The 23,052-nt window shown below is 36.1% G+C and overlaps 1 protein-coding gene across 8 annotated transcripts in view; it reads right to left on the bottom strand.

Moving 5' to 3' along the window:
- The window catches only part of KIAA1109 (KIAA1109 ortholog), a 225,219-nt gene that overhangs the window by 164,648 nt on the left and 37,519 nt on the right, over window positions 1–23,052 (bottom strand). For all 8 annotated transcript variants that reach the window (XM_030925315.1, XM_030925337.1, XM_030925343.1 and 5 more), the window contains exons 11-15: window positions 21,734–21,884; window positions 17,717–17,873; window positions 11,032–11,110; window positions 8,843–8,934; window positions 7,155–7,272 (exon numbers count right to left, since the gene is read on the bottom strand). In XM_030925315.1, coding sequence (XP_030781175.1) covers window positions 7,155–7,272; window positions 8,843–8,934; window positions 11,032–11,110; window positions 17,717–17,873; window positions 21,734–21,884 — 597 coding nt within the window. The remainder of the gene's footprint in view (window positions 1–7,154; window positions 7,273–8,842; window positions 8,935–11,031; window positions 11,111–17,716; window positions 17,874–21,733; window positions 21,885–23,052) is intronic.

Here is a 23,052-nt window from a genome sequence, read left to right as displayed (position 1 = left end):
TCCCCCTTCCCCCCACCCCACCACAGGCCCCAGTGTGTGATGTTCCCCTTCTTGTGTCCAAGTGTTCTCATTGTTCAATTCCCACCTATGAGTGAGAACATGCGGGGTTTGGTTTTCTGTCCTTGTGATAGTTTGCTGAGAATGATGGTTTCCAGCTTCATCCATGTCCCTACAAAGGACATGAACTCATCCTTTTTTATGGCTGCATAGTATTCCATGGTGTATATGTGCCACATTTTCCTTATCCAGTCTATCATTGATGGGCATTTGGGTTGGTTCCAAGTCTTTGCTATCATGAAAAGTGCTGCAATAAACACACATGTGCATGTGTCTTTATAGCAGCATGACTTACAATCCTTTGGGTATCTACCCAGTAATGGGATGGCTAGGTCAAATGGTATTTCTAGTTCTAGATCCTTGAGGAATCACCACACTGTCTTCCACAATGGTTGAACTAGTTTACAGTTCCACTAAGAGTGTAAAAGTGTTCCTGTTTCTCCACATCCTCTCCAGCATCTGTTGTTTCCTAACTTTTTAGTGATTGCCATTTTAACTGGTGTGAGATGGTATCTCATTGTGGTTTTGATTTGCATTTCTCTGATGGTCAGGGATGATGAGCATTTTTTCTTGTGTCTGTTGGTTGCATAAATGTCTTCTTTAGAGAAGTATCTGTTCATATCCTTCGCCCACTTTTTGATGGGGTTGATTTTTTCTTGTAAATGTGTTTAAGTTCTTTGTAGATTCTGGGTATCAGCCCTGTGTCAGATGGGCAGATTACAAAATTTTTCTCCCATTCTGCAGGTTGCCTGTTCACTCTGATGGTAGTTTCTTTTGATGTGCAGAAGCTCTTTAGTTTAATTAGATCCCATTTGTCAATTTTGGCTTTTGTTGCCATTGCTTTTGGTGTTTTAGACATGAGGTCCTTGCCCATGCCTATGTCCTGAATGGTATTGCCTAGGTTTTCTTCTAGGGTTTTTATGGTTTTAGGTCTAACATTTAAGTCTTTCATCCATCTTGAATTAATTTTTGTAAAAGGTGTAAGGAAGGGATCCAGCTTCAGCTTTCTACATATGGCTAGACAGTTTTCCCAGCACCATTTATTAAGTAGGGAATCCTTTCCCCATTTCTTGTTTTTGTCAGGTTTGTCAAAGATCAGATGGTTGTAGATGTGTAGTATCATTTCTGAGGGCTCTGTTCTGTTCCACTGGTCTATATCTCTGTTTTGGTACCAGTACCATGCTGTTTTGGTTACTGTAGCCTTGTAGTACAGTTTGAAGTCAGATAGTGTGATGCTTCCAGCTTTGTCCTTTTGGCTTAGGACTGCCTTGGCAATGCGGGCTCTTTTTTGGTTCCATATGAACTTTCAAGTAGTTTTCTTCCAATTCTGTGAAGAAAGTCATTGGTAGCTTGATGGGGATGGCATTGAATCTATAAATTACCTTGGGCAGTATGGTCATTTTCACGATATTGATTCTTCCTATCCATGAGCATGGAATGTTCTTCCATTTGTTTGTGTCCTCTTTTATTTCCTTGAGCAGTGGTTTATAGTTCTCCTTGAAGAGGTCCTTTACATCCCTTGTAAGTTGGATTCCTAGGTATTTTATTCTCTTTGAAGCAATTGTGAATGGGAGTTCACTCATGATTTGGCTCTCTGTTTGCCTGTTACTGGTGTATAGGAATGCTTATGATTTTTGCACATTGATTTTTGTATCCTGAGACTGCGGAAGTCGCTTATCAGCTTAAGGAGACTTTGGGTTGAGATGATGCGGTTTTCTAAATATACAATCATGTCATCTGCAAACAGGGACAGTTTGACTTCCTCTTTCCTAATTAAATACCCTTTATTTCTTTCTCCTGCCTGATTGCCCTGGCCAGAACTTCCAACACTATGTTGAACAGGAGTGGTGAGAGAGGGCATCCCTGTCTTGTGCCAGTTTTCAAAGGGAATGCTTTCAGTTTTTGCCCATTCAGTATGATGTTGGCTGTGGGTTTGTCATAAATAGCTCTTACTATTTTGAGATGCATCCCATCAATACCTAATTTATTGACAGTTTTTAGCATGAAGCGCTGTTGAATTCTGTCAAAGGCCTTTTCTGCATCTATTGAGATAATCATGTGGTTTTTGTCTTTGGTTCTGTTTATATGCTGGATTACATTTATTGATTTGCATATGTTGAACCAGTCTTGCATCCCAGGAATGAAGCCAAGTTGATCATGGTGGATAAGCTTTTTGATGTGCTGTGGATTCGGTTTGCCAGTATTTTATTGAGGATTTTTGTATCGATGTTTATCAGGGATCTTGGTCTAAAATTCCCTTTTTTTGTTGTGTCTTTGCCAGGCTTTGGTATCAGGATGATGCTGGCCTCATTAAAATTGTGTTCATATATTTAATCTGTTTACCCTTTGGTACTTTAATTTTTTTTAATCCCAATAAATAAAGGCTCTTTAAAGACATTAGCACTGATCTACCATCTACCATAGCAGTTTGCACAACTTTATCTTCTGGCCTCCAGAATGTTTTACATGCATTGTACACTCCCAGCAATGTCTTTCAATAAAACGCTCCTCCTAGAGGTGTCAAACTCATCTTTATATACTCACAATACACAACACAGTGCCATGTATATAAAATTAGAACGTGTGTGTGTGTGTGTGTGTGTGTGTGTGTGTGAGTGACAGAGAGAGAGAGACAGAGAGAGAGAGAGAGAGAGAGAGAGAGAGAGAGAGAGAGAGAGAGAGAGAGGGAAACAATTGGAAACAGTATTATTATAGCACAGACTTTGACACTAGATAGTCCTGGGTTTAAATTCTGGCTTTATCATTTTATCAGCTATGTAATCTTGAAAAAAGTGACTTAAATATTATCAGTTTTCTCCTGTATAAAATCAGAACAACCTCACAGACTTATGATGAGAATTCAGATGATTTATGTGAAGTTTTAACAAAGTAACTGGCACAGGGTAAGCACTCCACAAATGGTAGCATTTATTATTAAAGATATCCTAACGAAAATTATAGCTAAAAGTGTGAAATATTTAAAGTAGTTTTCTTTGTATTTTAAAGGTGATATTTAAACAGAAAAAAGATTCAATAATGAACTCAGAGTAAATTTATCTTATATAATATCATATGAACCCATTTAAATTTTAGCTGCCACATACAGAAGGTAGAACAAAGGTATTAGAAACTCTTGTCTTACTAAAATGGCAGAATAACACATTTAATGTCAAATGACAATTACAAATTAATATTAATGAGATACAGAGTTTTACTATATCAACAACAAAAGGCATATGGCTATTAACCTGTTCTATTAATAGAGAACAGAAAATTCAACTTATCCAATCTACTTTAAATGTATTTTTATTTAACAATCACAGTGATTCATCACAGTTTACATACTTTATGCTTACTTCAAATCTTTTACTTCTAAGTGCCACCCTACCAAACTAGGCTGACTCTATCCCTACTTTCTAACTTTAGTCTTCAGCACAGCATCTAACACTTGGGAATTGCCCAAAAATCATCTCTGGATATAACCAACTCTACAATATATATTCATCATTCATCAAGCTGATTTTCTCACCTTTCTCACTCATAACATTCACAGTTCAGCATTTTTGGTCAAACTAAATACTATCTTTCATATCCTCTCTGCTAAGGAAAAACTAACCATCTTTATTGCCAGCATAATAATACAGAGAAGGCAAAGGGTCTGCAGTCTGAAAACTGTTCTTAAATGTCTTCCACTTCCTAGCCTCGTAAGTTTATCCAAGTCATTCAATGTTTCTATGCCTCAAGTTCCTCATTGTTAACTCAGGGATAACAGCTATCCTATTTTAGAATTATGTGAAGATAACACAAGTGAACACGCTTTATAAATGGCAAAATACTATCAGATCTTAGTTAATACTACTGAATTCATTTAAAAACACCATTTCAGACTTTAATGTCTTTCCTTACTTTCTCTGATTACCTTCAGATGACAGTGGTTTCCTCTGTATTCAGGTCTTACACGCATTTGTCAGCTTCACATTTCACACTTGCACTCAATATACATAATGTCTGGTATTGTTTCATTTGTCTATGTCTAGTACACATACCAATGTACTTTAGACAAATAATACAAAACAAGAAATGCCCATAAGTGAGGGCAGAGATAATATTTAATGTTTGTTTTGAATCATTATTCATGTATGAGATTTACAATGTATACTGGTTGCACTTTACCTACTTTATACTTCTATTAGTCAAAAGATTGAGATACGATTGCTAGTGAAATAAACAAAAATTGAACTAAAGAGAAATTCAGATTACTACTTATTTCAAGAAACTAGTATAATTTTATAAAGTTATTAGCCAAATATATGTTAACAAATCTTATTATTTTCTTCTTTAATAACTCATGTGAAACGTTACAGCTATGAGTCTATTTCTAACAAATCTTGTTAGTTTTTTTCTTTAATAACTAATTTAAAATTTCAGCATATCATTTTTAATATAGTTTACCTACCAGTTTCTATAACATCTTTACTGATAAATATTAAGAAGTATGGCGACAAAGTATTTTTATTAGGAGCCTCAACAACTTTATAATATGCAGTTATTAAATCAAAATCTGTTTCTCATTACCAGACGGTCTTATCAAATAATCTGATTAGAAAAAGGAAGCACTTTCCTGTTGACTGCCTTACTCATTTGTGTGATGAATTAAAAAGTTATGACAAGCTAAATATTACTCTGAAAAAAACCCACCAACAATTCACTTTATCATTAAGTTGTTAGGCAAACACCCTATAAAACATCAATCAACTGGTATTACAGCTTTGCAATGCCAGTATATTATTTTCTTCTCCTCCTTATCAGAGTAAATCTAAGTTATTTTCATTATTCCCAGAAGAGGCTTCAGTTTCTGCTTTTGTTTTATAGCTTTCATTTCTGAGGCTCTATATTATATTTATCATAAAGCTATCTTTGTCCCACACTGATATCTCTTAAGAACAATTTTATCTTACTAATAAGTGGTATGAGAATAAGTGGTACTAATAAGTGGCTGTTGAGGAATATTAGGCATTCCCTCACATCAGAGAGATAATTTCTTTTCTATAGAATTCCGACAATAGGGAAAGCAATCCAAACACTATGACCGAGTAGGTTCACTACAATACGAAACTAATATTATTCTCTGGTAGTCATCCTTTTTAGAGAATAAGTTTAAAAAGGACTCTACAGTTATTTGTTATGCTATATCTTTTAAAAACAATAGAAGTAATATGACCAACTGTTACAGTTGTTAAATCTGTAAAATGGTGATTGTTTACTTTTGTATCTATGTCTTTAAAAATTTCTCCAAATAAATTTTATAAAAAAATAAATAACCAAAAGAGTGAATTTCAATAGAGAAAGCATAAAAATTAGAGTTAGAGAAAGAAAACAATTTAAGGAAAATCAGTTGCAATTTAGGAAATGTGTACTTAGCTGTTTCAGTGTAACTAATACAATAGTGTAAATGAAAGTGCTACTATAAAATAATATTTTTCAATCATGAAGAATTTATACTTCTACTGCAGCTATTCTTAGCACTGCAAGAATCTAAAGATGGGAAATGTCTGGAAGAAAAGCAATGTGAAGGAGTAAATACTTGATGATAGGTATCTATTTTAAAAGATTAGTAAAGTTAAAAAACACAAATCTTAAATGAGAAGGAAAAAGCTAGTCAAAGAGATAAGTAATATAACAGATTCTTGAGCCCAACCAAGTGTGACCCTGGACATAATGTTTTACCTCTCTATAACTCATTTCCTCATCTATAAAGTAAGGAAAATAATAATAATATTGATCCCTGAGAGTTATTGTGAGGATTCAATAATTTAGTATGTGCAAACTGCTTAGGACAAAGTCAGGCACATAATACATACCATAGGTTTTAGCTGCAATTTTTTTCATAAATTTGAACTGAGAAGTGCTCATCCAATGCTCTGCTTCACTAGCAAAAGCTTAACTTGCCAGGGACTCTGTCAAAATTTCTACTAATGGGACACTGGTTCAAGCCTTGGAGAAATACGTAACTCCAGGAAAGCAGAAGCAGTCTATCTAGTCCCCAAGGCTCCCAGTGAAACCAGAAAAGAAATATAAAAGACTTATGATTGAACATATTGCAGTAAGAGGCATTTTAAAAGGTCAAAACTTTAGTAATAGCAAAATTAGGGTAGAAATTGTTATCCCTATTTCACAAACAAGGAATCTGAAGCTTAAACAGTGAAGTCATTTATACAACATTATACAGTAGTATTGTCAGGAGAGGACTACCTATGTATACCTTAAACACCACTACACCTCCAAATATCTAATAGTACTCAGCATCGACTAGATGCTTGTATAAAACGACTGTTGCACAAATGGATGGATGGATGGATGGATGGATGGATGGATGGATGGATGGATGGATGGATAAATGTAGCAAGCAGTCAAGGAAAGATTAGGTTTCTGTGGAATAGCCACTGACCCTGGCAAATCAGACCAACTCTATGGGGCTAAACTTTTTAGAGGAAGACTCAATAAATGCCCCTTATTTTAATGTAGTAATATTTATGCTATTCATAGACCAACAATATGTGTTCTTATAGTCACAAAATATGCACAGCTATCAAAACATTCTGCAAGAAATGAAGGAATGTTTCTTCCAACTAGTGATAGCACCAACTCAATTATCCATGCCAACAGAAAAGATTAAATAAGGGCTCCAAGTATAAAAATAACATTTAGCTATTTGTGTATACTATTGTGTATTATAATTATTAAAACAAAATAATGAAGCCATGCTGATGCCTAATTTGGGAAGACAGAGAAATTGATTCATCATCCCCATCCTACCCCCTAACTAGACTGATACAAAGGCCCAGCCTAAATTGAGTTCTTTCATTTCCTTCTAAGCTCAATTTGGGGTTTATATTTTCCTTGTTTAGGTTAGAAAAGAATGCAAAATGTCTGTATTTAAATTCTCTCTTTGATATTTTCAGCCCAAAAGGAAACGTTAAAGTAAGAAAATATGAATCATGTCATCATTCCCTATGTAATTTAAAAGTGAAACTTATCAAATGTAAACAAGTTCACGGTGATAAATCTCACTGTATTTATATCTATTAGAAAATTACCTGTAAAGAAGTTTTTCTGTGCAAAGATGAAGTGGTAGGTGGCTTTATAAACCTCTAATTCACACTGCCATGTCTGTGGCATGTTCCAAATTCGGGGGTAGCTGGCATTGATGTGGAACTGCAAAACAAATGTTAGGTAAAAGTATTAGAGCTTAAAATGTGACACTGTGTAAACAGCATCAGAAATGAAGTCACACACACTAGTGAGTAATTAAAACTTATTTTCCTACTGAGCTGAACAGAAGGTCCCTTTGAGACTTTAATATTGCTGTGGCCAATATCCATGGCTACATCTAGCTCCTTGAAATATTAAGCCAAGATGTGGTCAAAAAACTTTCAAAACAACAAATCAGGCCACACAGTGTTGATACTGCACTCCAGATAAACCAATAGGGTAACAACCGACATTCTAATGTCTTCTTAAGCCTCATCTGTTAAGTGACAGGTTCAGTGTGAAGGAAGATAGAGTGTGATGCTTACTGTCACAGAAAGTAGTATCAGTATTTCTGCAGCTTGGCATTTCTTTTTTTTTTTTTTTTTTTGAGACAGTCTCACTCTATTGCCCAAGCTGGAGTGCAGTGGCACAATCTCGGCTCACTGCAACCTCCACCTCCTGGGTTCAAGCAATATTCTTGTGCCTCAGCCTCCCAAGTAGCTGGAATTACAGGCATACATGCCATCACACCTGGCTAATTTTTGTATTTTTAGTAGAGGCAGGGTTTCGCCATATTGGCCAGGCTGGTCTCCAACTCCTGAACTCAAGTGATCCACCTGCCTCAGCTTCCCAAAGTGCTGGGATTACAGGTATGAGTCACTGCACCCTGCCTAGTTTGGCATTTCTGCAAAGGCAAAAGCTGCCTACCTAGGAAAGCATTGTCACACAGCACTATTTATCAGCAATAATAGATGAAGAATTCATTAAAATACTGAATATGCCAGTTTAAGATACATTTATGGTATTTTACATATTCCTGTTAATTGCAGAATTTTTCTCATAATTTACATATGTCATATGTAAAATGTTTAAGTCAAGTAATTAAGAACCTTGTGGCACCATCTTATATGAAAGAATCTCTGAATATTAACCATTTTACATAGTGGCTTTTGTTAGTGTTGTTGTCCCTGATAGTAATAATAATAAAAATCTGCTTGATTAATGAGTCCCCGATCAGCAATTTTAATCATGGGCATTTACATATTGTTTCTCTTTCTGATATGAAACAATCCAGGGTATCAACAAGATTTTCTTCCTTTTACCTTTTATCAAGTAAAAGGCACAATAAATTACATTATTTAAGCCCTGGGAAAGAAATCCAGTGGGGCTAGAAAACATATATTAAAGAATTATCTTACTTAGAACTTAGAATAGATTTAGTCCAGCCACATAATGTACTTTAAAAACAATATTCTAACAACTTCGCATATTTTTCAGGCCAAAAATGTATGTATCATTGCCTTTTATTCACCTCCCTCATACTAGAAGCAGAGCAACAGAGAGATGTCAACAGGAGTCCATAGCACTGGGAATCCACTCCTCTTCCCTAGGACAGAGTCAAGAGCATCTAGCTGTTCTTGAACTAGAAGATGGACCATTTGATGATTTCCTGGTTAATTAAACTTTATACAAGAAAATTAAAATCAACTGCTTTTCATATAAGTATGCATATCATCATGTACTACAGACTCACTGCTAACATTTCTGCTTCTAAAAGGGTCCGATATTGCATGCTGGTAGTGGCATCCACATGTAAGAGTTGTCCTTTAATAGCAGGAGTGTAACCTAACAATAAAAACATAAAAATTAAGAACCAGGAAAACAATTACAAAATGAAACATCTTTGGACTGGAACCAACTTCTACCACCACCCAAAGAAGGAATCCTTGAAAAATGGTAGTTAGTCACTATTTAAACACACCTCAGTGACAGGGAGCTTGCTAACTTAATAGGTGATCCTTCTCATATGGGCTGCTCTAAAGGAACAAAGTTCCAACTTCATATATCTATTCTGATTTTGCTTTCCTTTGTAGTTTGCAAAACTACAAGTCTATTCTTTAAACAGTAGTTTTCAGTTACAGAACACAACTCCTTTTCTTCTTCCACTGACTCAAGGGTACAAATTTTCACCATTTTCAACTACTCCTTATATAATGACAGTTACTAAATAACAGCTATTCCCCTCATGTAATGACAGTTTCTCAGCAATATAGCCCGTTCTCAACAAAAACTGAATGGTTTAGAGTATTGTATTTCCTTTCTTAAAGAAATTTCTTCCTATGAACACAACTTCTGTGGTCACTATTATACAGCTAGTTCCACATGCATCCTGCATTCTGCTCTGGGCTTTTTCTTCTTTCTTTTTTTAATACCTGAATCTCTAAAAAGTTTTAAATTAATTTGTTATATATTGTTCTTGCCTGACACCTAGGTCCATTTTCCCTTTGCCAGTCATCTTAAAAGTCACCTAACCTCTATATCCAAAACCTGACTGGGCTTTCCTTAGACCCTTAACTCAAGAGTTCCACAACAAGTATGCTGTGGTACTTGCCACAGATTTACAACAGATATGCTCAAGATATTGACTCCTCGGTCATCAGGTGATTCCTTTACTCCAGTGTACCAGTATTTTGTATACTACTGCATAAAACAGTAAAAATACAATTTCCTATGTGTATCATCAGTTGTGAAAAGGCAGAAGCACATTATCAATTGTGTACAACTCTCAACTGCCTTTACACCCCATCATACACCTGTAAGTAAGGCTTTTCTAAAAGATGTTTCTTTCCAACTGCACACTCTGAATTAGCACTTCTACAGAATCTCAAGCATCTCCTTCAAACCTTAGTAAGACTGCTTTTTTAATACTAGATAAGGGTTAGTTATTCACTAAAATAGCCTCAAAGTTATGGGAGAAATATACATTATGCCATTCACAGTCACTTTTTCAATTGATTATCTAAGCAGGCAGGCCTGAATGCTACCACTTTACATAAACTAATGAACATAGACAACCCTCTGCCTGCTTTCCTCTTACAGCACAAAAATAAGTGACAGAACCAAGAAACAAGAGCCAAGAATTACACAAAAATGAATTATACTTAGAAACAGAAACACTAATGATGATTGATTTTAAATGTGGATAAGTTGCTACTCTTTACCCTCAAGAAAGAAAATAAAGCAGAATTTCATCTTAACTGCTCTCAATTACAAATGTATTAAGAAAATGGAAATAAGAAGGCAAAATGAAGTTATAACAATTTGATAAATTTAACAAAAAGTACTTATTCATGTTATTAACTGTGTCAGTGCCCATATTTCAAGTGCATGATGAACTTAGATCATCTAAACTCAAATGAAACTAAAGCTGTGAGGGCACTCTTTTAATACTTTTAACGTGAAATGTTCTGATTTATTAAAGTTATGCCACTCGAAGTACCCAGCTTACTCCCTGACAAAATCTACTAATAATATAACCTAAAACCAAGCCTTGTAGTCACCCAATCAATTAGTGCCCAAATGTCAGGTACAGGGTTCAGCACTGAGAATACACTAAAGAAAAAAAAACAGCACCTGCTCTCATAATGCAACAGTCTAACTGGAAAACTATGCATTAAGTAAATTATGCTCAGTCCTACAAAAGAAATGTATAGGTTATAATAAAAGCATATAGTTATAAGACTGAATTTGATTAGAAAATGTTTCCCTTCTCTCTAAATGCTCAATTACATAATATTTCCCTTGAATAATTATAGGCACATCAAAATGTAATAAAAAACCGAGAAAACCTTATTAATGTTAGTCTAAAATGATTAAAAAACTTTATTATTTGTAATTATTTCTCTAATTATTTAAAAAAGAAAAGTAACACTTGCAGCTTACCATTTTCTTCAACTGTCATTGGAATATTAATTTCTAAATATGAGCCAGCTCCTACATTTACGTGTACAGCATTTGTTTCCTATCAAAAGAAAAAATTAATTCATATAAAACATTAATTATAATTATTCTCCCATCTTTACTTTTCAATTATTACCACAGAAAAAATTATTGATGATGTTAAATAAGTATTAAAAGTTCCGGGGGCGGAGCAAGATGGCCAAATAGGAACAGCTCCAGTCTCCAACTCCCAGCGTGAGCGACACAGAAGACCGGTGATTTCTGCATTTTTCAACTGAGGTACTGGGGTCATCTCACTAGGGAGTGCTGGACAATTGGTGCTGCTCACCTGCTGCAGCCTGACCAGCGAGAGCTGAAGCAGGGCGAGGCATCGCCTCACCTGGGAAGTGCAAGGGGGAAGGGAATCCCTTTTCCTAGCCAGGGGAACTGAGACACACAACACCTGGAAAATCGGGTAACTCCCACCCCAATACTGCGCTTTAAGCAAACAGGCACACCAGGAGAATATATCCCACACCTGGCCGGGAGGGTCCCACGTCCACGGAGCCTCCCTCATTGCTAACACAGCACTCTGCAATCTAACCGCAAGGCAGCAGCGAGGCTGGGGAAGGGGCGCCCGCCATTGCTGAGGCTTAAGTAGGTAAAAAAAGCGCAGGGAAGCTCGAACTGGGTGGAGCTCACAGCAGCTCAAGGAAACCTGCCTGTCTCTGTAGACTCCACCTCCGGGGACAGCGCACAGTTAACAACATCAACAACAAAAGCAGCAGGAACCTCTGCAGACGCAAACGACTCTGTCTGACAGCTTTGAAGAGAGCAGTGGATCTCCCAACACCGAGGTTGAGATCTGAGAAGGGACAGACTGCCTGCTCAAGTGGGTCCCTGACCCCTGAGTAGCCTAACTGGGAGACATCCCCCACTAGGGGCAGTCTGACACCCCACACCTCACAGGGTGGAGTACACCCCTGAGAGGAAGCTTCCAAAGTAAGAATCAGACAGGTACACTCGCTGTTCAGCAATATTCTATCTTCTGCAACCTCTGCTGCTGATACCCAGGCAAACAGGGTCTGGAGTGGACCTCAAGCAATCTCCAACAGACCTACAGCTGAGGGTCCTGACTGTTACAAGGAAAACTATCAAACAGGAAGGACACCTATACCAAAACCCCATCAGTACGTCACCATCATCAAAGACCAGAGGCAGATAAAACCACAAAGATGGGGAAAAAGCAGGGCAGAAAAGCTGGAAATTCAAAAAATAAGAGCGCATCTCCCCTGCAAAGGAGCGCAGCCCATCGCCAGCAACGGATCAAAGCTGGTCAGAGAATGACTTTGACGAGATGACAGAAGAAGGCTTCAGTCCATCAAACTTCTCAGAGCTAAAGGAGGAATTACGTACCCAGCGCAAAGAAACTAAAAATCTTGAAAAAAAGAGTGGAAGAATTGACAGCTAGACTAATTAATGCAGAGAAGGTCATAAACGAAATGACAGAGATGAAAACCATGACACGAGAAATACGTGACAAATGCACAAGCTTCAGTAACCGACTCGATCAACTGGAAGAAAGAGTATCAGCGATTGAGGATCAAATGAATGAAATGAAGCGAGAAGAGAAACCAAAAGAAAAAAGAAGAAAAAGAAATGAACAAAGCCTGCAAGAAGTATGGGATTATGGAAAAAGACCAAATCCACGTCTGACTGGGGTGCCTGAAAGTGAGGGGGAAAATGGAACCAAGTTGGAAAACACTCTTCAGGATATCATCCAGGAGAACTTCCCCAACCTAGTAGGACAGGCCAACATTCAAATTCAGGAAATACAGAGAACGCCACAAAGATACTCCTCCAGAAGAGCAACTCCAAGACACATAATTGCCAGATTCACCAAAGTTGAAATGAAGGAAAAAATCTTAAGGGCAGCCAGAGAGAAAGGTCGGGTTACCCACAAAGGGAAGCCCATCAGACTAACAGCAGATCTCTCGGCAGAAACTCTACAAGCCAGAAGAGAGTAGGGGCCAATATTCAACATTCTTAAAGAAAAGAATTTTAAACCTAGAATTTCATATCCAGCCAAACTAAGTTTCATAAGTGAAGGAGAAATAAAATCCTTTACAGATAAGCAAATGCTTAGAGATTTTGTCACCACCAGGCCTGCCTTACAAGAGACCCTGAAGGAAGCCCTAAACATGGAAAGGAACAACCAGTACCAGCCATTGCAAAAACATGCCAAAATGTAAAGACCATCGAGGCTAGGAAGAAACTGCATCAACTAACGAGCAAAATAACCAGTTAATATCATAATGGCAGGATCAAGTTCACACATAACAATAATAACCTTAAATGTAAATGGACTAAATGCTCAAATTAAAAGACACAGACTGGCAAACTGGATAAAGAGTCAAGACCCATCAGTCTGCTGTATTCAGGAGACCCATCTCACATGCAGAGACATACATAGGCTCAAAATAAAGGGATGGAGGAAGATCTACCAAGCAAATGGAGAACAAAAAAAAGCAGGGGTTGCAATACTAGTCTCTGATAAAACAGACTTTAAACCATCAGAGATCATAAGAGACAAAGAAGGCCATTACATAATGGTAAAGGGATCAATTCAACAGGAAGAGCTAACTATCCTAAATATATATGCACCCAATACAGGAGCACCCAGATTCATAAAGCAAGTCCTTAGAGACTTACAAAGAGACTTAGACTCCCATACAATAATAATGGGAGACTTCAACACTCCACTGTCAACATTAGACAGATCAATGAGACAGAAAGTTAACAAGGATACCCAGGATTGAACTCATCTCTGCACCAAGTGGACCTAATAGACATCTATAGAACTCTCCACCCCAAATCAACAGAATATACATTCTTCTCAGCACCACATCACACTTATTCCAAAATTGACCACATAATTGGAAGTAAAGCACTCCTCAGCAAATGTAAAAGAACAGAAATTATAACAAACTGTCTCTCAGACCACAGTGCAATCAAACTAGAACTCAGGACTAGGAAACTCAATCAAAACCGCTCAACTACATGGAAACTGAACAACCTGCTCCTGAATGACTACGGGGTACATAACGAAATGAAAGCAGAAATAAAGATGTTCTTTGAAACTAATGAGAACAAACATACAACATACCAGAATCTCTGGGACACATTTAAAGCAGTGTGTAGAGGGAAATTTATAGCACTAAATGCCCACAAGAGAAAGCAGGAAAGATCTAAAATTGACACTCTAACATCACAATTAAAAGAACTAGAGAGGCAAGAGCAAACACATTCAAAAGCTAGCAGAAGGCAAGAAATAACTAAGATCAGAGCAGAACTGAAGGAGATAGAGACACAAAAAACCCTCCAAAAAATCAATGAATCCAGGAGTTGGTTTTTTGAAAAGATCAACAAAATTGACAGACCGCTAGCAAGACTAATAAAGAAGAAAAGAGAGAGGAATCAAATAGATGCAATAAAAAATGATAAAGGGGATATCACCACTGACCCCACAGAAATACAAACGACCATCAGAGAATACTATAAACACCTCTATGCAAATCAACTAGAAAATCTAGAAGAAATGGATAATTTCCTGGACACTTACACTCTTCCAAGACTAAACCAGGAAGAAGTTGAATCCCTGAATAGACCAATAGCAGGCTCTGAAATTGAGGCAATAATTAATAGCCTACCAACCAAAAAAAGTCCAGGACCAGATGGATTCACAGCTGAATTCTACCAGAGGTACAAGGAGGAGCTGGTACCATTCCTTCTGAAACTATTCCAATCAATACAAAAAGAGGGAATCCTCCCTAACTCATTTTATGAGGCCAACATCATCCTGATACTAAAGCCTGGCAGAGACACAACAAAAAAAGAGAATTTTAGACCAATATCCCTGATGAACATCGATGCAAATATCCTCAATAAAATACTGGCAAATCGGATTCAGCAGCACATCAAAAAGCTTATCCACCATGATTAAGTGGGCTTCATCCCTGGGATGCAAGGCTGGTTCAACATTTGCAAATCAATAAATGTAATCCAGCATATAAACAGAACCAAAGACAAGAATCACATGATTATCTCAATAGATGTTGAAAAGGCTTTTGACAAAATTCAACAGCCCTTCATGCTAAAAACGCTCAATAAATTCGGTATTGATGGAACGTATCTCAAAATAATAAGAGCTATTTATGACAAACCCACAGCCAATATCATACTGAATGGGCAAAAACTGGAAAAATTCCCTTTGAAAACTGGCACAAGACAGGGATGCCCTCTCTCACCACTCCTATTCAACACAGTGTTGGAAGTTCTGGCTAGGGCAATCAGGCAAGAGAAAGAAATCAAGGGTATTCAGTTAGGAAAAGAAGAAGTCAAATTGTCCCTGTTTGCAGATGACATGATTGTATATTTAGAAAACCCCATTGTCTCAGCCGAAAATCTCCTTAAGCTGATAAGCAACTTCGGCAAAGTCTCAGGATACACAATTAATGTGCAAAAATCACAAGCATTCTTATACACCAGTAACAGACAAACAGAGAGCCAAATCATGAATGAACTTCCATTCACAATTGCTTCAAAGAGAATAAAATACCTAGGAATCCAACTTACAAGGGATGTAAAGGACCTCTTCAAGGAGAACTACAAACCACTGCTCAGTGAAATCAAAGAGGACACAAACAAATGGAAGAACATACCACGCTCATGGATAGGAAGAATCAATATTGTGAAAATGGCCATACTGCCCAAGGTAATTTATAGATTCAATGCCATCCCCATCAAGCTACCAATGAGTTTCTTCACAGAATTGGAGAAAACTGCTTTAAAGTTCATATGGAACCAAAAAAGAGCCCGCATTGCCAAGACAATCCTAAGTCAAAAGGACAAAGCTGGAGGCGTCACGCTACCTGACTTCAAACTATACCACAAGGCTACAGTAACCAAAACAGCATGGTGCTGGTACCAAAACAGAGATATAGACCAATGGAACAGAACAGAGTCCTCAGAAATAATACCACACATCTACAGCCATCTGATCTTTGACAAACCTGAGAGAAATAAGAAATGGGGAAAGGATTCCCTATTTAATAAATGGTGCTGGGAAAATTGGCTAGCCATAAGTAGAAGCTGAAACTGGATCCTTTCCTTACTCCTTATACGAAGATTAATTCAAGATGGATTAGAGACTTAAATGTTAGACCTAATACCATAAAAACCCTAAAAGAAAACCTAGGTAATACCATTCAGGACATAGGCATGGGCAAGGACTTCATGTCTAAAACACCAAAAGCAAAGGCAGCAAAAGCCCAAATTGACAAATGAGATCTAATTAAACTAAAGAGCTTCTGCACAGCAAAAGAAATTACCATCAGGGTGAACAGGCAACCTACAGAATGGGAGAAAATTTTTGCAATCTACTCATCTGACAAAGGGCTAATATCCAGAATCTACAAAGAACTCAAACAAATTTACAAGAAAAAAACAAACAACCCCATCAAAAAGTGGGCAAAGGATATGAACAGACATTTCTCAAAAGAAGACTCATACAGCCAACAGACACATGAAAAAATGCTCACCACTGGCCATCAGAGAAATGCAAATCAAAACCACAATGAGATACCATCTCACACCAGTTAGAATGGCAATCATTAAAAAGTCAGGAAACAACAAGTGTTGGAGAGGATGTGGAGAAATAGGAACACTTTTACACTGTTGGTGGGATTGTAAACTAGTTCAACCATTATGGAAAACAGTATGGCAATTCCTCAAGGATCTAGAACTAGATGTACATATGACCCAGCCATCCCACTACTGGGTATATACCCAAAGGATTATAAATTATTCTACTACAAAGACACATGCACACGTATGTTTATTGCGGCACTATTCACAATAGCAAAGACTTGGAATCAACCCAAATGTCCATCTGTGACAGACTGGATTAAGAAAATGTGGCACATATACACCATGGAATACTATGCAGCCATAAAAAAGGATGAGTTTGCGTCCTTTGTAGGGACATGGATGCAGCTGGAAACCATCATTCTTAGCAAACTATCACAAGAACAGAAAACCAAACACCGCATGTTCTCACTCATAGGTGGGAACTGAACAATGAGATCACTTGGACTCGGGAAGGGGAGCATCACACACCGGGGCCTATCATGGGGAGGGGGGAGGGGGGAGGGATTGCACTGGGAGTTATACCTGATATAAATGACGAATTGATGGGTGCTGACGAGTTGATGGGTGCAGCACACCAACATGGCACAAGTATACATATGTAATAAACCTGCACGTTATGCACATGTACCCTAGAACTTAAAGTATATTAAAAAAAAATTTTAAAAAATAAAAATAAATAAAAATAAAAGTTCCTAAGAACAAAAGTTCAAATTTTTACCAAAAATATACTAAAACAATTTAGCCAGATATAAAGGAGAAAATGAGCCAGAATATAGCATGAAAGTCTATTACTATTAATTTCTTCCCATTATTTGACATTTAATAAAATTATGATGAAAGTAAAATACATATAATTATTTGAAGGGAAAACAGCGCATATAAACTAATCCAAGTATGGGACTAGTCTCCAGGAAAAAACTCTGAAAAATAATGTTAAAATTTTAAATACTATTTTCTACTATATTATTATAATAATTACCCTATTTTTGGTAAACAGCAAATCAATTGTAGCATCTGCAATAATATTCATTCGTAATTCAAAAGCAAGGATCTGTCTCGGTCTCCCAGGCTGTGCAATTTCAGAAACTTTCAGGACTTGATAATCAGGTGGAAAGAAAAACTTCCACAAACAATCTCTACATAAGGAGGTAGAAAGAATAATGACATGTTATTCAAACAAAATTACCTCTGATAAAGGACCAAAATCAATATTCTAATTTTTTATTATCATTGCTATCACATTTAACAATTAGACTGTCTTCTGCAATATTTAACACTTCCAGAGATCAATGAGCTTTGATTACTCAATAGATATATGATTATCAAATGAGATATAAAAGAAAATTTGCACTATTCAAGTGTACTGTAACAAATTAAAGACTCTCTACAAGTATATAAATTGCCCAAATGGCAAACAAAGAACTGACAGAGGATAGCTTAATTAAAATCATTATTCCAACCTGGACAAGTTACTCAATCTTCCCCAGAAAATTTGAGCTGCTTCCTCTTCTGTAACACAGGAGGTAATATATCTTGTCTCATAGAAAGGTTCGGAGGTTTAAATGGTAAGATACATGGAAAAGACTTAGCAGTGCATGGCACATGGAAGACGTGGCTATTTCTATTAATTTCATAATCACTTTAAAACAATATTATATAATTAAAAGGCTAAAGAGTAATAGATTCCTAAAAGGTAAATAGGTATTTGGAGGTTAAAGTGCTAATGTTTTTGCCTCCCCTTATCATTTGACAAAGACGAAAGAGCTCAAGAAATTTTCAATTCAGAGTCTTCTACATGTGCTAACATTAGTATTGTGCAATGTTATTCATACATTCAAAGAAGGTGCCAGTCTATGGCTTTAAAACAGGAAGGGATGAGTCAGCAGTGACAGAAAATGCTACCTAGAATAAATAGGACTGGGAAAAATTAGATGAACCAGACAAAGTCTGTACAATAAGTCTCATAGACCATAACTTGCTATCGTTAAAATATATGAAAGAAAAATAAAGTTCTGCAAATGTTTTGAGTAAGACACATAAATATAGAAAATTAAGAATATTAAGGATAGAGAATCCATCAGACGATCATTGACTACAAGGTGGGTAGATAGCAAGACATAATGAGAAAGGCAGTAGACCTGAAGGGCTGGTTTGAACCTCAGCACTTCATGCTTTAGCTTCACTATCTTACCCAAATCACTGAACCTCTCTGCGTCTCCATTTTCGCACAAGTTTAATGAGTTCATCACATCTGTCCTATGAATCTCACTGGGTTATAAGGATCAAATAGGAAAATACTAATGAAAGCACTTTAAGTGAAAGCAATAAAGAAAAAAAAAAAAGCCAGACATTGTTAGGAAGGTTTGTATTATTATGATCATCATCTGAAGATTAAGTTTCATTTTAGAAGAGTTTGTATTTCAACTCTGTCATGAAAATTCATAAAAAGAAAACATGAAGTAAAAACTGAGTATCTTAAATATTCAGATAATCATGTAAAGATAGTAGAACTGACATCAAAATCTAGAAACTAAAATCATGTTATGATTATAAAATCTCTAAGCTAAAACCACACTATTTTAAAAGCCAATAACTCCTTACAATGCTGAGAGAATTATCGAATAGCAAAACAGCTGAGATTTCTTCCTGTATGTCTTATGTTAATAGATGGCTACTAAGAAAACTGACCTTACTATTCATCGCTGATTACAGTTCATATTTGTGCAGAAACTCAATACAGAGAAGGAGAAGAGGAAATGGCTGCATAAGACTTTTTGAACATGTAATTGAGGAGACAAATATTGCTCACATTAGTGAATTAAATACATGTGAAAAATACATTTTTTTTTTCAATAAACCTGAGTGGTTTTTTAAAGTCCAGATTAGAAATGCATTGCTCTTCTCTCCTGGTAGTAGAAAAATCTACTGAAAGGAGTGGTTAAAGCAAATTTCTATCTTCAGTGTCATTTCTCGATTGCACTTTAGTTTGGGTTTCTGTGTAAATATACCCTAAAATTTATGAAAAATATATAATGAAATTAAACACAGTTTAAGAATAATCACACTTTATTTAAGTGCTAAAAAATGCAAAAATACTTCATGGCCCTATGTTAAAGCATTATTTTCATTTTTTCTTCTCAAACAATATATAACTGTTCTGCCAACCAAACAAAATAAACTTTTCTTGAGATTTCTGAATATAAATAGATATAGCTCTATTACTTAATGAAATGTAAAATCTCTCATTTTCAACTCCTGCATGTCAAATATAACATGACTTACAGGAAAAATTTTACCATTAGAGGAAAATTTAAATCCAATAATGTGAAAAGTATTTTCTTTCTAACCTGAAATTTTTTGCTCTGTTTACTTTCAAGTTTAACAAATGACCTAATGCAGAACTTAATGAAGTACTGTTTTAGCATAATGCAAGAATTTTCAAATAACGAGCTTATTCATTTACCATATAATTGTTAGTTAGCTACTTAATGAGGCAGGTATTCCTACATACTACAGATACCAAGATTAATAGAATATACTACTTGACAAAACATATAATAATTCTAATAATGCTAGCTAGATAGCATTTTTTTAAAAAGCATTTAAAAAGTCAATACATCAAGTTAGTATCAGTACTCGTTCACTAATCTGTCAATGGTCCTGTAATATCTGCTCAAGTGAATGACTTGGCTTGTATTTCTCTATTCAAAAACGCTAGTTCATGAATAGAAAAACTAAACTAATTTTAAGCAATGTCTAATTTTGTACATAAAAATTTAGATGCTCCCTCATACTTAATGGTAAATGTTCCCTTCTTTGTTTAAAATTCTTCAAGAAGTAGAAAAATGTTCACAATATATTAAAAATTAAAACTACTTTAAAATAAAATGACATTATAAAATCCATACTTCTTAACCACTATAGACCATAACTACAAGACAATTCTCCACTATCCTCATGCATTTATAAAACTCTTCCCTTGCCTCAATGATTCACCCTTCTCTTCTTTCCCTGGCTAACTCTCAATTATCTTTCAAAACTTAATTTACATGTTACCTCAACCAAAAGCCTTCCCCAATTCTTCTCTCCCCTAATCTTTACTATAAATTATATACTATTTACTAGGAATACCAGGTAACCTAAAAATTCATTTGTTGAAGTCCTAACCCCTAAAATTCATATGCTGAAGTCCTAACCCCCAGTACCTCAGAATGTGACTATATTTGGAGATAGGGTCTTCATAAGGGTAATTAAGTTAAAATGAGGTCATTAGGGTATGCTGTCCTAATCCAATATGACTGGACAGTATGATCTGGACACAGAGGTACACAAGGGAAAGACCACATGAAGACACTGGAAAACAACAGCAATCTATAAGCCAAGGAGACAGGCCTGGAACACATCCTTCCCTCACAGCCCTCAGAAGGAACCAACCATGCCACACCATCTTGTTGGAGGACTTTTTAGACTCTAGAATTGTGAGAAAATAACAATTCTGTTGCTTAAGCCACATTATCTGTGATGCTTTATTAAGGCAGCCCTAGCGAACTACTAGAGTACTTTTCTAAGTTCTTCATCCAGACCCTTTACTTACCTTTATTATAGCACCTAACATTAGTCTTTTGGTTCTTTCTTCCCCACTAAAACTGGAAGACATATGTCTTTTATTTCTGAATTCCCATAGTCCCAACAATATCTGGCATATAGTAGGGGATCAATAAGGAAATCCTTGTGGATTAAATCCAAAAGAAAAAACAAATGAACCAACAAATACACTCTTCATTCACCATCTTTCCAATCAATCAGTTTCATTTTTGGAATGAACTTGCTTGTGGAAAAGCCACAAGCAAGTTATTGTTTGGATCAAAATGTTTAGTGATATCTTCTTCTGCTGTAATAAAACAGTTTATAAAAATTTTAAGCTAGATTTTATTTAAAATTATATGCATCTCAATACATCTAAAAGACTTATTAGAAATATAATATACTCAAGTACCTCTGCCTATCGGCCCATGGTCCATAATTAAAATCTGTTCCTTTACCACAAACTATATCCAGTCCCCAACATGGAGGCAAGTCTTGTAGTTTGCAGTCTTCACTGCTCATTTCTCCTTCAATATTTTCTTCTGTTTCTTCCGGAACAAGTCCTATATTCCAGAACATACAATATAAAGGCAGTTATTTAAAATGGCCATTAAAAAGTTTCCTTACATCAGCAGTTCTAACATTTTTGGTCTCAGGAAACCTTTACACTCTTAAAACTTATTGAGAACCTAAAAGAGGTTGTTCTCATATTGTATTATGTCTATCAAGAATTACTATGTTCTGGCCGGGCGCGGTGGCTCAAACCTGTAATCCCAGCACTTTGGGAGGCCGAGACGGGCGGATCACGAGGTCAGGAGATCGAGACCATCCTGGCTAACACTGTGAAACCCCGTCTCTACTAAAGAATACAAAAAACTAGCCGGGCGACGAGGCGGGCACCTGTAGTCCCAGCTACTTGGGAGGCGGAGGCAGGAGAATGGCGTGAACCTGGGAGGCGGAGCTTGCAGTGAGCTGAGATCCGGCCACCGCACTCCAGCCTGGGCGACAGAGCCAGACTCCGTCTCAAAAAAAAAAAAAAAAAAAAAAAAAAAAGAATTACTATGTTCAAAATTAAAATTCAGCAATTTTTAAAAATATTTTTAAAATAAACTCATGTTGACATAATAAAATAATATAACATGTAATATAAATATAAAAAGTAAATGAAATTTTAATCTCATTTTTAATGAAGAATAACTATATTTTCTAAAACAAAATAATTTAGTGAGAAGTATTAGAGGGTTTTTTTTTTTTGGCAAATCTCTAATGTCTAGCTTAATAGAAAACAGGTGGATTTTCATAGCTGTTTCGGCATTCAATCTGTTACTGAAGGATTTGGAAAAGATCTGGCCTCATAAAGATATGTAGATAGAAAAGGGAAGAGTATTTTAATAGCTTTTTCAGGCAATTTTCAATACTTTTTTGATATACCCCAAAATTCAACAAATGGAAATTTCTTAAAGGTTAATTGCAATGTGGAATCTGAAGCCATATCACTAAACTTTTCATGCCCTGTTATGTTAAAATCTACTGGTCTATCTTGCACTTTGAATACATTTATCTATGCATGACTTTTATAACATCATGCACTGGTCATTTGGGATATACGGGTTCACTGAGCAATGCAGATTTTTTCCAAATGTTGACCAATTCCATTATTAAACATATAAAAACATCACCCTTGCTATATCATTGGTGGTCTCATCATAAAAGCTGTTAACTATTGGGATG

The sequence above is a fragment of the Rhinopithecus roxellana genome, chromosome 2, assembly GCF_007565055.1.
Source record: "Rhinopithecus roxellana isolate Shanxi Qingling chromosome 2, ASM756505v1, whole genome shotgun sequence".
Classification (NCBI taxonomy): Eukaryota; Metazoa; Chordata; class Mammalia; order Primates; family Cercopithecidae; genus Rhinopithecus; species Rhinopithecus roxellana.
The sequence above is the reverse complement of the archived record's forward strand: the minus strand, read 5'-3'. Positions and strand labels throughout refer to the sequence as shown.